The sequence below is a fragment of the Lampetra fluviatilis genome, chromosome 46 (assembly GCF_964198595.1).
Source record: "Lampetra fluviatilis chromosome 46, kcLamFluv1.1, whole genome shotgun sequence".
Taxonomy (NCBI): Eukaryota; Metazoa; Chordata; class Hyperoartia; order Petromyzontiformes; family Petromyzontidae; genus Lampetra; species Lampetra fluviatilis.
Window position 1 is genome coordinate 1206415 of NC_136320.1, and position 13692 is coordinate 1220106.

The 13692-nt window shown below is 57.0% G+C and overlaps 1 protein-coding gene across 1 annotated transcript in view; it reads right to left on the bottom strand.

Annotated features, from left to right (window-relative positions):
* Positions 1-8022, bottom strand: part of LOC144947635 (succinyl-CoA:3-ketoacid coenzyme A transferase 1, mitochondrial-like) — a 29277-nt gene extending 21255 nt beyond the window's left edge. Inside the window, exons 1-2 of the mRNA XM_078876852.1 lie at positions 7848-8022; positions 2528-2624 (exon numbers count right to left, since the gene is read on the bottom strand). Of these exons, the coding sequence (XP_078732978.1) occupies positions 2528-2624; positions 7848-7919 (169 nt within the window). The 5' untranslated portion in view covers positions 7920-8022. The remainder of the gene's footprint in view (positions 1-2527; positions 2625-7847) is intronic.
* Positions 8023-13692: the final 5670 nt, after the last annotated feature.

Here is a 13692-nt window from a genome sequence, read left to right on the forward strand (position 1 = left end):
TGTGCAAACATCAGCACCGGGGAGACAAAGACGGCCGGGCGTGGTGCTGGCCACCCAACCACCTCGTGTACCGTGCCGGCCTTTATAGGTGCTACTCGCTAACAGCGCTTACCCCAAGAGTCTGTTACAGGCTACACGGGCGATCTTTGTGGCACATGGTGGTGCAGTGGGGAGCACAGGCGATGCATCTGCCAGTCATCTAGAGTCAGTCACACGTGTGTCCCATGGCCTCCTGCCAGCAAGCCTTCCACACTTCTCATGAAGGCATCAAAGTATGCACCTAGCCTGGCACAAGCATGCCCCCCCCCCCATTTCAGAAATTTCGTGCTACAAAGTGTAACTCAGAAACACGTGCACTGACAAATAAAATGGACCGAAAAGTGAAAATTACCGAAACAGTTATACGGGGGGGGGGGGGGGGAGATGACTGCAATTACACTGAGAGACAGGAAGTGGAATCTATGGATGAGACAACACAGGCAATTTCGAGATATTGTAAACTAATATTAATAATAACTTAGCAGGCGCGCGCCTTCCACTCTCACTGCCGTCCCCTCCGCGCCCCGTTTCCATTTTCGCTCGGCCGCCGGCGCTCTATAAATACCCGCGCCGTAGGAAAAAGCGACAAGAATATTCGTCCGGCCACCAAGCCGACCGGACTTGGGGACGATGTTTCCCCATGCGGCCCGGGAGAGCGCGGAGGCGCGGGCGCCACTGCGCTCTCGACGCACTTTGCCCCCTTCCCGCCGCCGCCGCCTCTCTGCAAACGCTCGAGGGTGCACGCGAGGACACGACCGGGGACACGCAGTGGCGGCGGCGGCGCGCGCTACGTGCCGCGGAACACGTTGCGTCGCGCCGAGAGAGTTTCGGGTGGCACGTGCTGCTGCTGCTGTAGTGGGGGGGGGTGGAGGGGACACGTCGCCTGTAGGGGAAGTGAGGAGGTGGTGGGGGCGGGGCATGGCGGGCGGGCGGGGTGGGGAGTGGTTTGGAGAGTTTTGCGGTGAGCGGTGGCGTTAGCTGTGAAGTGGCGCAGGCGTGGCGATTGCACCGAGGAACCGTGGCTGGAGGCCCCTCCATGCCGTGATATCAGGGCCCAATGTCAAGCAACGCTTACGCCACTTGGCCCACGTGCAACTCGCATAAAAACCCGCAGGCTTACCCGGAGAACGCCCCGTAGGCTCGCATGGAGAGCAATGCAACACAACGCGGACTGCGCAGTTGTTGACGTGGTTGTTGAGGTGCTACCCGGGTTGCAAGCGCATTTCAGATACTCAGACTAACAGAGAGATGCTAAAGTCACATATAGATGTATAGACACACCGATAGACCCATAGACTCACCACATAGAGACCCATAGACTCACCACACGGAAACCCATAGACTCACACAGAGCGTGCAGGCATTGTAACTGCACTAGAGCCCACGGGCAGAAGTGGGGTGCGGTGGTGCAGGCGTTGGGACTACGAAAGGTTGGCAGAAATTCAACAGAGGGGCCCCTCCGCATCTCTTCCCTTGCACGGGGGTGGGGAGGGGGGCCGTGGCAACCCCCACGGTGCACCACTGCTGGAAAGCTCCGTTTGTGTCGTGCGGAGGGACGAGTGGGGGCGGCAGGAGGCTGTGGAAGCGAGGGGCGGTGGGTGCGGTAGAGGGAGGAGGGAAGTTGTAAATTCAGCTCCCGTGTTCTTGTTATCAAAGTGAATGATCGTGGTGGTGGCGGCGGTGGTGGCGGGGGCATTGCGCCGTTTTTTGTTTTGTTAACACGGCCGCTGGCTCGCTGCCTACTGTATACAACGCGGGCAGCGCTCAATCCGCACCGTGCAAACTTTCCGGTGCGACGCCAGCGAAACCCGACAACGCAGCGGACTACGGCGCTTAACGCGGAAACAGAGTCATCCAGCCCGGCTCGCGTTTCTGATTTTCATTAAACCCCCCCCCACCACGCGATCGTTAGCGAGTGCGTCGACGGCGTGCTATTTGCGGCGGCGTCACTGCTCGTCACGTGCTGGTGTGGCAAGGTGTTCCAGGCTTGGTGTGGAAAGGTGTGCCAGGGTGTGACAGGGATATTGTGTCAAGGTATGCCAGATTTGGTGTGTCAAGGTGTACCAGGCTTGGTGTATCAAAGTGATGGTGGCCGTCATGGTGGCAGTGATGGTGGTGGTGATGGGGGCAGTGGTAGTGGCAGGGATGGTTGGCGGTCACGGTGATGGTGGCGCTGATGATGGCGGTGATGGTGTTTGTGGTAGTAATGGTGCCGGTGGTAGTGGTGGTGGCCATGATGGTGATGGTGGTAGTGGTGGCGATGGTTGGTGGTGGCAGTAGTGGCGTCGGTGGAAGTAATGGTGTAAGTGGTCATAGTGGTGGCGGTGATGGTGGTAGTGGTGGTGGTAGTGATGGCGGTGATGGTGGTAGTGGTAGTGATGGTGGTAGTGGTGGCGGTGATGGTGGTAGTGGTGGTGGTAGTGATGGCGGTGATGGTGGTAGTGGTAGTGATGGTGGTAGTGGTCGTGGCGGATGTGGCGGCGCGCACCCCCCACGAGGATGGTGGCCCCGTCGGGGATGTCCTTCACGGCTTCTTCGGGGGTGTTGAAGAACTGGGCGTCGCGCGACGACGTCACCGAAAAGGCCTGCGGGTGACACAACACGCCACAGCGTCAACCGCCAACCCCTGTTTTCGCCACGGAGTCCGACGGTTCGCCCCACGCGCCGGGGGCTTCTTCGGGGAGGGGGCGAGGCGCGTTAGGACGCACGCACCTCGACGGCACAAACGGAGAGCGACGCAACGCTGCGCTGTGACCTTGCGTAAAGGGACGGCGTGCACTCCAGGGGAGGGGAGGTTGGTGGGAGCACGAAACGGTCATTGTTAAACAAAACCTTAGACTCGCTTTAAACTGTAAACGGAATGATTAACAACGTGAGCTGCTTGTGTCTATCGTGCGTTCTGCTCTGGTGCTAACCCCCCACCCCCTCACAAACGCCATGCGTAGGAGGAAAGGCTTAATTCCACTCATGTTTGTATCAACATTCATATTTAGACTTGACGATAACAATTTAGTGGGTGTGGGTGGGGGGGAGGGAGGGGGTGTGGGGACGGGGCCCCCCCGAGCCTTCAGCAAGGGGGGCTGTGCCCCCCGCCACCCCGGACGTTAGGTGGGGGAGGGGAGGGGGGAGTGCTCGCGAGTACGAGACCCCATTCAGCAAGAAGCCCACATCTCCTTGAAACAAAACGAAACTCGCCCTTCAGTAAAAACAAAAACTGGTCACATGCTGCTCTGGTGGGGGGTGTGGTAGCGGCGGACAGTCACGTGTGGCAGCTTACCGCCTCCCCAGGCCACCGCCGCCACTACCACCACCACCACAACCCCCATCATCACACACCCTCTACCTGAGCCAGCACTGTATCAGCAGCGCATGTTTTCTCAAGGTTAGGGCAAGAACTGGCTAAACTGTAGGGCAAACACGCGCAACGCGCACGCGCGTGCGGGAACGCACAGCCAGTCGGCCAAGTTCAGCAGGGGGTAAGGAGGCTGAATGCGGCCAGAGCTCGCTGGCCCCGACTCGCCCCTCGAGTGGGTGGGTGGGTGGGCAGGGGCCAGCGATGGCCAGACAGCATGATGGGTCAAGGGCGACAGGAACAGGCGCGGTGGAGGTCAGCGACGGGGGCGGCGGCGGTGGTGGCGCGATGGGGTTAGAGGGCACAGATTGTCCCCGATAGTTCAGGACAGGCGGCGTGGTGTGGTGTGTGACGTGATGTGTGGTGGTGGTGGTGGTGCAATGCGCACGCTCTCGCGCGGCACGCCACACCGCAGGCACGCGCCGCACCGAGCGCAGCGAATCGCATGGCACAGACGGCCCAGCTGGCAGTCAATCATACACGGTGCAATGCGCCGTACACCACACCGCATCACACGGCATAGCGCACAGCACAAAAGCAGGTCACACAGCACTGTACATATAGACCGTTTAGAAATACGTACAGGCATTCTCAAGCTAGCAATGGATGAGAGTCTGACCACACCATGCCGGACATGGCAGTTTTTTTTTTACCATACTTCACCACGCTGGTTCGTGCTGATTGGGGAAGGTGGGGGGCAAGTGTGGGGGGAAGGGTGGGGGGGGGCGAGGTGGGGGGCAGGTAGAGGACAGGACTGGTTCCAATGTCACTCGCAACTGATGTTAGGTGTGTCCAGGAAATGAACTCGGGATCACTGGGTTCATAGCCCAGTGCAATAACCGCCGTGCCAGTAACCACTCAATCCACTGCACCGTACGCCATGCGGTACACCACACAGGACAACATTGGGCACAGCACAGGGCACAGGACACCGGACAGCGCACACCACATCACACACCACATCACACACCACAACACAGAACGCACTGCACAACACACATCAACCACGACACAGAAACACGTCACGCTGCATCAATGACCAAGGGGGATATCCAATCTGTGCGGTACGGCTGTTAAGACGATACGGTGATGTAAACAGCGGATTAGCGTGGCCATGGCACGGAGTTGAGCACGCCGTGCCACGAACCCAATAACCTCTCCTCAGCTACCAAGTAAGTAAGAACATTTGTGATTGCGCACTCTTATGAGTCCAGTCCATCACAAATGCCGCGTTGATCACACGTTGACCACACGTCTATGGCCAGTGGTGAACGATAGCTGAACCTGTCCTGAGTCTCCTCCTTCACCCCCCAACCCACCCACCCCAGACCCCGACCTGTACCAACATCGCGCTGACCAGTGCGGTAAAGTACGGTCAAAGAACCCCCATTGACTTGTATGGGTGTGGGGGAGCGGCGGGGGTAGGCCTTCATCCAGTAGTGGATCGACCAAGCGGCTACAAGTGATCATAGCTACTGCTGCTGCTGCTTCTGTGAAGTGGTGGGTGCGCTACCAAGACGCGGGGCCTGCGCCACTGGTCTTTTGGCCGAGATAGAGAGAGACGGACCGTGCCCTGCGAAGAAAGAAAAAACAAATCCGCTGGAATTTCCGTCACTGGCTGAACGCCAGCAGTAGGGGAGAGCAGCCATCGTGGTAGCGGCGTATTTGGGCCAGAGGTTACGGTGACACTGACAGGGCAAACCAGGCCATGGTCCGGGATCAGGGGGGCTGTCAACCCTGACACATGGACAACCCTGACACATGGACATACATGGCCCTGACACAACCCAAAAGCATGACAAAGACAAAGATCCCCCCCCCCCGTATAGCCTGAACAGACTGTTGGGGCAAGTACTGTTAGCGAGGAGCCCCCTATGAAGGCTGGCACGGCACACGAGGAGGTGGGTGGCCAACAGCACGCCCGGCCGCCTTTGTCTCCCCAGTGGCGATGTTTACACATCGCACCAGGTACTCATTTGAGGCTCAGTCGACCTAGGGGAGGCCCAGGACCGGTTCTGTTAATCGTCACTGGTGTTGGCCGTGAGCGGGAATGGAACTTGGGGCACCTGGTTTGTAGTGCAGCGCACTAACCCCTACACTACCGCACTACACACGAATGACACACACGCACACACACGCAACCTTCACACTCACACAACCCTGACACACACACATACGGTCACACACATGTACGGCCCTCACACGAAGATTGCCCGAATACCCATAGCTGAGGCACACGAACACGCGCGCCAGCTGTATACAGATACAATCCTATCAGACACACACACACGCAGCTGTGACACCGACACAACCCTGACACTACATATAGTCATGATACACAACATTTCTAACACACACACAGCCCTAACACGGAGATTGCCCTAATTCCATAGCTGAGGCACACAACACACTATGTTCTGGCACACACACACAGCCCTGACACACAGCCCTAATACACAGAAAGTCAAGAGAGACACAATACCCTGAGACACACACACAGCCCAGAGACACACACTGCCCTGACATACACACGGACAGCCCTGAGACACACACACACACAGCCCTGAGACACACACATAGTCCTGACACACACACTGCCATTGCACACAGACAGCCCTGAGACACACACAAAGCCTTGACATATACACACACAGGCCTGGGACACACACACAGGCCTGAGACACACACACAGTCCTGACACACACACAGCCCTGAGACACACAAAGACCTGAGACACACAAAGACCTGAGACACACACACAGGCCTGAGACACACACATCCTTGACACACACAACCCTGAGACACACACACACACCCTTGACACACACAGCACCCGTCCCCTCCTGACCCTGCATTCTCCACCCCATAAAAGCCAGAGGCGATGCGAACTGGGCGAGCTGAGAGAGATCGAGGGAATAAAGGAGCGCGGGCAGTGGGCAGGGAGAAGGGAGGGGAGAGCGAGGGGAGAGCGAGGGGAGAGTGTCAGTGAGGGCATATGGCTGTGTGATCAGCAGTCCTGGGCACAGGCAGAACCAACAACTTCGTCATCATCGTTCTCATCAGCAGCAGCAGCAACAGGCTGCGGAAATAGCAGCAACGTTGGCGGTGGTTAGCAACAGCAGCTGCCCACGGCACTATGCCGGGGACAAGTCCATTCTGCACAGGAGTGGCAGGTTGGCGTCTTCACAATGAAAGGTTGTTTACGTTTCGCGACGCGTGTTAAGGGGCGCGCGCGTGTGTTTGTGTACGCAGTGGAGAGTACACGTGTCTATGCAACGCGTGTTGTGAACACGTGGGTGTGCTAACGTGCGTGTACAGTATTCACAACAACGAGCGGAGCGCCGGGCCGATAAATACAGCAAGTTGGCACAGTAGGGGGGTCTGTCCCGAAATATCCTGCACCTAGCCTGGCACAGTAGGGGGTACAGCTGGTAGTGCATCTACCGGTCATCTCAGTCAGTCAACCCATGGCACCTGCTGGGTCTGTCCCGTGACCTTCCCATCAGCAGCGGCGCCTTCCGACACTTCACGGGGCAGCCTCAAGGTGCACCTAGCCTGGCACAAGCGCCGTGGCGACGTCACCGTCACTTCGTGGCGAAAATCGATTATTGGTGTCGGTACAGTATTCATTAGGTGTTAGCGAAGAGCAGCTTGCCCCAAAAGCTACGTTGAGGCCATACGGGTGAGCTTTGTCTTTGCATTACAATATTGCTGTGTACGGGGAGCGGTGGCACTGTGGTTTGGGGCACTGCGCTACGAACCCGGCGACCCGAGTTCGATTCCCGCTCACGACCAACACCGGTGACGATTTTCTGAACGGGTGCTGGGCCTCGTCTGGGTCTACTCGGCCTCAAATGGGGAGACAAAGGCGGTCGTTCGTGTTGCTAGCCACCCCCCCCCCCTCGTGTGCCTTGCCTAACATTGTGAGATGCTACTGGTTACCAGCGATGTGCACGAGATCTGCGTTGCGTGTGGACTGTGTACACGTGCGGCACATTTGTCAATCCACTGCTGGATGAGAGGTCTCCCCAACAAGCTGCGGGGGTCATACTTCACCATCACGGCAGCGACAAACTGCAGTTCTACTAAACTATACGAATACACAACAGCAACATTCGCCTCAACTTCACATTGTTTTTTGTGTTTTACACATCCCAATCAGCCACGCGGGTTCCCAGAGCGTGCATTAATTAAAACAGCATCATCGATTATGCAAGGCAAGCCAGGCGCTTTGCTTCAACCAAACGCTGGCGAACGGCCAAACGCTCAAGAGGTAACGAAGTGGAAGCCTCTCCTCCCCTTCACTCTCAAGACAATGGGGGGGCTCCCCCCTTGATGGTTCCACGCAAAAACGACGCAACGCACGGACGCAGCGGCGGCAGGCGGTCACGTAAAGGGCCTTCATACAGCAGTGGGTAGAGCAGGGCGCGCATGCGCAGTGGGGTGGACCACTCACCCGAGTCCATGGCACTCGGCCCGTGCCGCTGAGGCGAGTCGCCCCCGACAGGACGTGGCGGACGGAGAACATCTTCGCCTGCTGCTGCTGCTGATGATGATTTAGCTGCTGCTGCTGATGATGATGAGGAGCGAGTGGCGGTAAGAGCGCGCGCAAAGCCACGTCTATAAGGCGCGCGCCACCACGTCTAGCCCCGCCCCCTACCCACCACACACAGTCTAGCCCCGCCCCTACCCCCCTCCACACACAGTCTAGCCCCGCCCCCTACCCCCCACTCACGTCTAAATACGCCCCCTACCCCCACACACAGTCTAGCCCCGCCCCCTAACCCCCCCCACACAGTCTAGCCCCGCCCCTACCCCCCCACTCACGTCTAGCCCCGCCCCCTAACCCCCCCACACAGTCTAGCCCCGCCCCTACCCCCCCACTCACGTCTAGCCCCGCCCCCGTCTAGCCCCGCCCCCTACCCCCCACACACAGTCTAGCCCCGCCCCCTACCCCCCAAACAGTCTAGCCCCGCCCCCTACCCCCCACACAAGTCTAGCCCCGCCCCCTACCCCCCACACACAGCCTAGCCCCGCCCCCTACCCCCCACACAGTCTAGCCCCGCCCCCTACCCCCCACACACAGCCTAGCCCCGCCCCCTACCCCCCACACACAGCCTAGCCCCGCCCCCTACCCCCCACACAGCCTAGCCCCGCCCCCTACCCCCCACACACAGCCTAGCCCCGCCCCCTACCCCCCCACACAGTCTAGCCCCGCCCCCTACCCCCCCCACACACAGTCTAGCCCCGCCCCCACAAGTTCTCGCCCCACCCTTCGTGCAGTCTAGCCCCGCCCCTCACGACCTATCGCCCCGCCCCCTGCCCCCAAGGAGCATGGCCACGCCCATTGATGGGGGGAGGTTCTTTCGCCCCGCCCACAACTCAAAGCCTAGCCCCGCCCATCAGGTAATTAAACAAATTACACAAATCACGTGGTGGTGCTGCTGCTCCTGCGATGAAAGTGGTGCACAAGCACAATTAACAGCACAACGACAACAGTGCGTGTGGCCTTCAAAGTGAAACTATATAATAGGCGACGTTTCAAGCAATCATCCTATAGCACACACAAAGACATCTTACGCATTGGGGGGCAGCGTCTCTTCTTCATAGCGCGTGGAGTGTGTGCATGTTTACACATCTCACCGTATATGGCAGTCATTCTTCTTCTGAGCCTGGGGTGCGAGACATTGGCCAGATTTTGTTGAGAAGGTAAATCATCGAAAAAAAATTAAGCACGGGCACATAAGTTACAACTTCCTTTGTTTCATTAAACCTGTGTATTTATCAAGGCCGTAATTATATATATACATTGGGGGGGACACCCCCTCCCCCCATATATATTATAATTGCGGGACACATCCCCCCAAATATTCAAATATGCTCAAAATGCCCCCCCCCTCCCCCAATATATTGCTATAAAATGTATTTCTGTTTATATGATTGTGGTTATGGTTGTACTTTATTAATCCCTCATCTCTGCCATTACATACAATGAAACAAGAAAAAAGGTAAAAAAAAGAAAAAAACAGATAAATGTAATAAAATACACTATTAGACATTATTGTAAAAAATAAATAAAAAGCCCATTTTATGTGTTAGTGAATTTTTAAAAATATTTTAGGCAGGAAATGGCACGAAATTCGTTTTCAAATTTAGATGTTTTTTTTCTTGGGGGGGGACCACCAGACCCCCTGGACGATTTGGTCCCAACCACTGTTGACTCCATGGCTACGGCCTTGGTATCTATGAACATTATTACATTTTTTAACGATTGAGAACCAAAAGGGATGCAAGGCTGCAGCAAAGCTTATAAGGACCACCGCCTTATGGCGGTCTCACGTGGTAATCAGCCCCTCCCACCGCGCTACCAGCCCCTCCCACATCGCTACCAGCCCCTCCCACCGCACTACCAGCCCCTCCCACAACGCTACCAGCCCCTCCCACCGCACTACCAGCCCCTCCCACATCGCTACCAGCCCCTCCCACCGCACTACCAGCCCCTCCCACCGCACTACCAGCCCCTCCCACAACGCTACCAGCCCCTCCCACAACGCTACCAGCCCCTCCCACAACGCTACCAGCCCCTCCCACAACGCTACCAGCCCCTCCCACCGCACTACCAGCCCCTCCCACAACGCTACCAGCCCCTCCCACCACGCTACCAGCCCCTCCCACAACGCTACCAGCCCCTTCCACCGCACTACCAGCCCCTCCCACCGCGCTACCAGCCCCTCCCACAACGCTACCAGCCCCTCCCACAACGCTACCAACCCCTCCCACAACACTACCAGCCCCTCCCACCGCGCTACCAGCCCCTCCCACCGCGCTAGCAGCCCCTCCCACCGCGCTACCAGCCCCTCCCACAACACTACCAGCCCCTCCCACCGCACTACCAGCCCCTCCCACCGCGCTACCAGCCCCTCCCACCACGCTACCAGCCCCTCCCACAACGCTGCCAGCCCCTCCCACCGCCTGACGTCACCAGCGAGGCACGCGTCAGTCCACGTCTCCTGCACGCCACTCAGCCAGCGGGCAGGTCCCACGTGGCGCTACCGGTCACGCCTGGCCCAGGTGACCCCCCCCCATCCCCCACTGACCCCCCCCCCCTCCCACTTTGTCTACCGAGGCCCCTCCCCCTGGCACTTTGATTTTTCCATCAGCCGCATGCAAAATGAAATTGGTCGATGGGTCAAAAGGTCAGGCGACAAGCAACAATCAGCACCACCACAGCTGTGACAGGTTAACGTTTCTAGATTTGAAGTTTTCGTGACTGCAGGAATCCATACTCTTTGGTTCTTTCGGTAAAGTCGCGTAGATAAAAAATAAAAATAATAAATAAAAATGTGTCCATCTTCTCGGTTGAGGTTGCGTCTATGTTGATATATCTGGATGGCTTTCCCACTTCAGCAAAACAAAAACTTGTTTCTTGCTGTGGGTTTCCCACCTGATGATGATTGCTTGTGTTGCAATCGAAACGTCGTGATTTTATTTACTTTTATTTATTTTTAATTTCTATTTTTATTTTTTACCTACGTGACCTTTACCGAAAGAATCAAAGAGTAGGTGAGAGTTGAACGCGTTCCGTAAAAATCGAGCAGGATTGTTATGAGAGCTTGGAAAGGAGCTTCTTGGCTTTGGTCGGGAAATAAACTTTCGATTCTGATTAACAAGAGAAGGTGGTGGAGCAGTGCAACGGATAGAGGCAGGCGGAGAGGTGCTTGTGACCTGCAGTGTGGTGGAGTGGGTGGGTGAGATAGTCATCTCGGTCATCTCGGTCAGTCGACCCGTGGCACCTGCTGGGTCTGCCCCGTGACCTCCTGCCAGCGGGCGTTCGACACTTCACGTGGCCTCAAGGTGCACTTGGCCTGGCACAAGCGTCGTGGTGACGTCACCGCCACTTAGTGGCGAATGGCGATTGTTGTTGTTGTTGTTGGGTGAGATAGTGAGTGGGTGACTGAGCGAGCGGATGAGTGGGTGCGTGAATGGGTGAGATGGGTGAGTGTGTTGTTGTGACGACAAATACTGTTGGCGAGTAGCACCTATGAAGGTCGGAGGAGGTGGGTGGCCAACACCACGCCTGGTCGCCTCCGTCTCCCACATCGCACGAGGTACTCAACGAGGGCTGAGTCAACCAGGACCGGTTCAGATATTAGCCACTGACCTTCTGGACATCTGTGAAAAAGAGCTTTATAGCGCATCGGATTCCTCGAGTTAAAATTTATATTCTGATTCTGACAGTGAGCGGGAATCGAACTCGGGTAGTCGGATTCGTAGCGCAACGCGCTAACCACTGCGCCACCGCTCCCAAAGACAGACGCACACACACACACGCGTGTTCCCTTCCCTGCACAGTACAGCTCACACTCGGTCCAAGCGGCGTGAAGCGCTTCAAGCGATCTTTCTGTACAATCTCAGGCATGCGACTCACACAGAGACCTCGAGGGGACGCGGGGGATACGTGGGCCCTGAATGGGCCCTCGTGAGGACAGCCTGACGCGGAGCCACGGAGACCAGGAGTGGGCCATAATTCATTCATTCATAGAACAGGGGACACGTGTGAATCAAGTGGACCATAAATTTCGAGTTAAAGCTTTCGTGACTGCAGGGATTCATCTTCTTGGTTCTTTCGGTAAAGTCACGTAGAAGGGAAGTAATAAAATAATAAAAATAAAACATAATAAAATAATTCTCACGACGTTTCGGCCACAACGCAAGCAGCCGTCCTCATGTGAAGAATGAAAGCTTGGTGGTGTTTCATTCTTCACGTGAGGACGGCTGCTTGCGTTGTGGCCGAAACGTCGTGAGAATTATTTTATTATGTTTTATTTTTATTCTTTTATTACTTCCCTTCTACGTGACTTTACCAAGAAGAAAAAAAAAAGTGGACCATAATTAATGCATAGGACGAGGGGACACGGAACCACATAAGACCCTAAGTGGGCCCTGATTCATTAACCCACAGGACGGGACACAGAGACACGTGGGCGTTGACTGTGACTCTCATTCGTTCAGGGTGACCGAGAGCATGTGACATCAGGTGCCTAAATGGGTCCTCATTAATCAATTCATAAAAATTGATTAATGAGACATGTGGTTCCTCGTTCATTCAGGGGGGGGGGGAGAAAAAACGTGAAACATCGCGATAAATATGCCCTGAACGGGCGCTCATTCATTCATTCATTCACAGGACAGGGGGCATCATGGGACCCGAATAGGCCCTCATTCACTCACAGGGCAAGGAGACCCTGGGATACATGGGGCCCTAATCTGGATCATCAGTTATTGATTCACTCAGAGAGGAAAAGGGGACACGGGGACACGTTGGCCTTGAGTGGGACCCTCATTCATTGAGGGTGTAGAGGACAAGGGGGGGGGCAGGGTAAGTGGGGGGGGAGGAACGGAACGATACGGTGGGGGGGGGGTCAGCGGGGGACAGGAACACGGAGGACGGGTGGTGGCGTGGTCGTCATGGGGGGTGGGAGTGGGGTTATCGTGGGTCGTGTGATGGTGGGGGGGGGGGTGATGGGTGGGGGGTGATGGGTGGGGGGGGAGACAGGCGCGGGGCAGTCGGAGTCGGTCCGCGTGGCCTCGGTGTCAGCTGAGCGCCGCGTCACGTGAGCGGCGTCCCAGCGATTGCGCAATCGCGCACGCGGTGCTCCCACGTGGCGCGTGACGATGAGTGGGGGTGGGGGGGGGGGCATTGGACGAACGGGTGGTGGTGGTGGGGAGATGGCTGCGTCAGGCACAATGAGCATTGGTGCAGGGGGCAGTGGGGGGGGGGCACGGGGAGTTGAGACTCTGGGACAGGAGGGATGGGCCAAGGAAGGTGGGCAAAATGTTGGAAACAGCGGAGGTAATTCGATCCGTGCCCTGCATCTCCGTGGACACCATCGTGGGCCGGCAGTTCCTCTGAGTTGAGATCCAAGTGGAGCGGAGTTGGTTACGGTTCCACCGCGTCCCCACCAAATTTACTCGCGCTGCACGCGCCCGATGATTGTTCAACGCGTCCCACGCGACGCGCCTAGCAATTGGCGCTATCCGCCGTTCGTACAGCCGATTCAAATGCATATATTGAGATATCGGTGTGCGCGTGTGAGATTGCGAAACCCTGGTGGAACCGCGACACTTTGTAGGGAAGTCAACGATTACTTGGAGCCCCCCTTTAAAAACGGTGGCCTCCCCCACATCACCACGCCCCCCACCGCCCCCGAAGGCGTGAACCCCCCAAGGGGACCCAGGCCCAGCGAGACACGGCCGACGATGCAGACGACATCACCAATCCCAGCACGTCACCTCCCGTC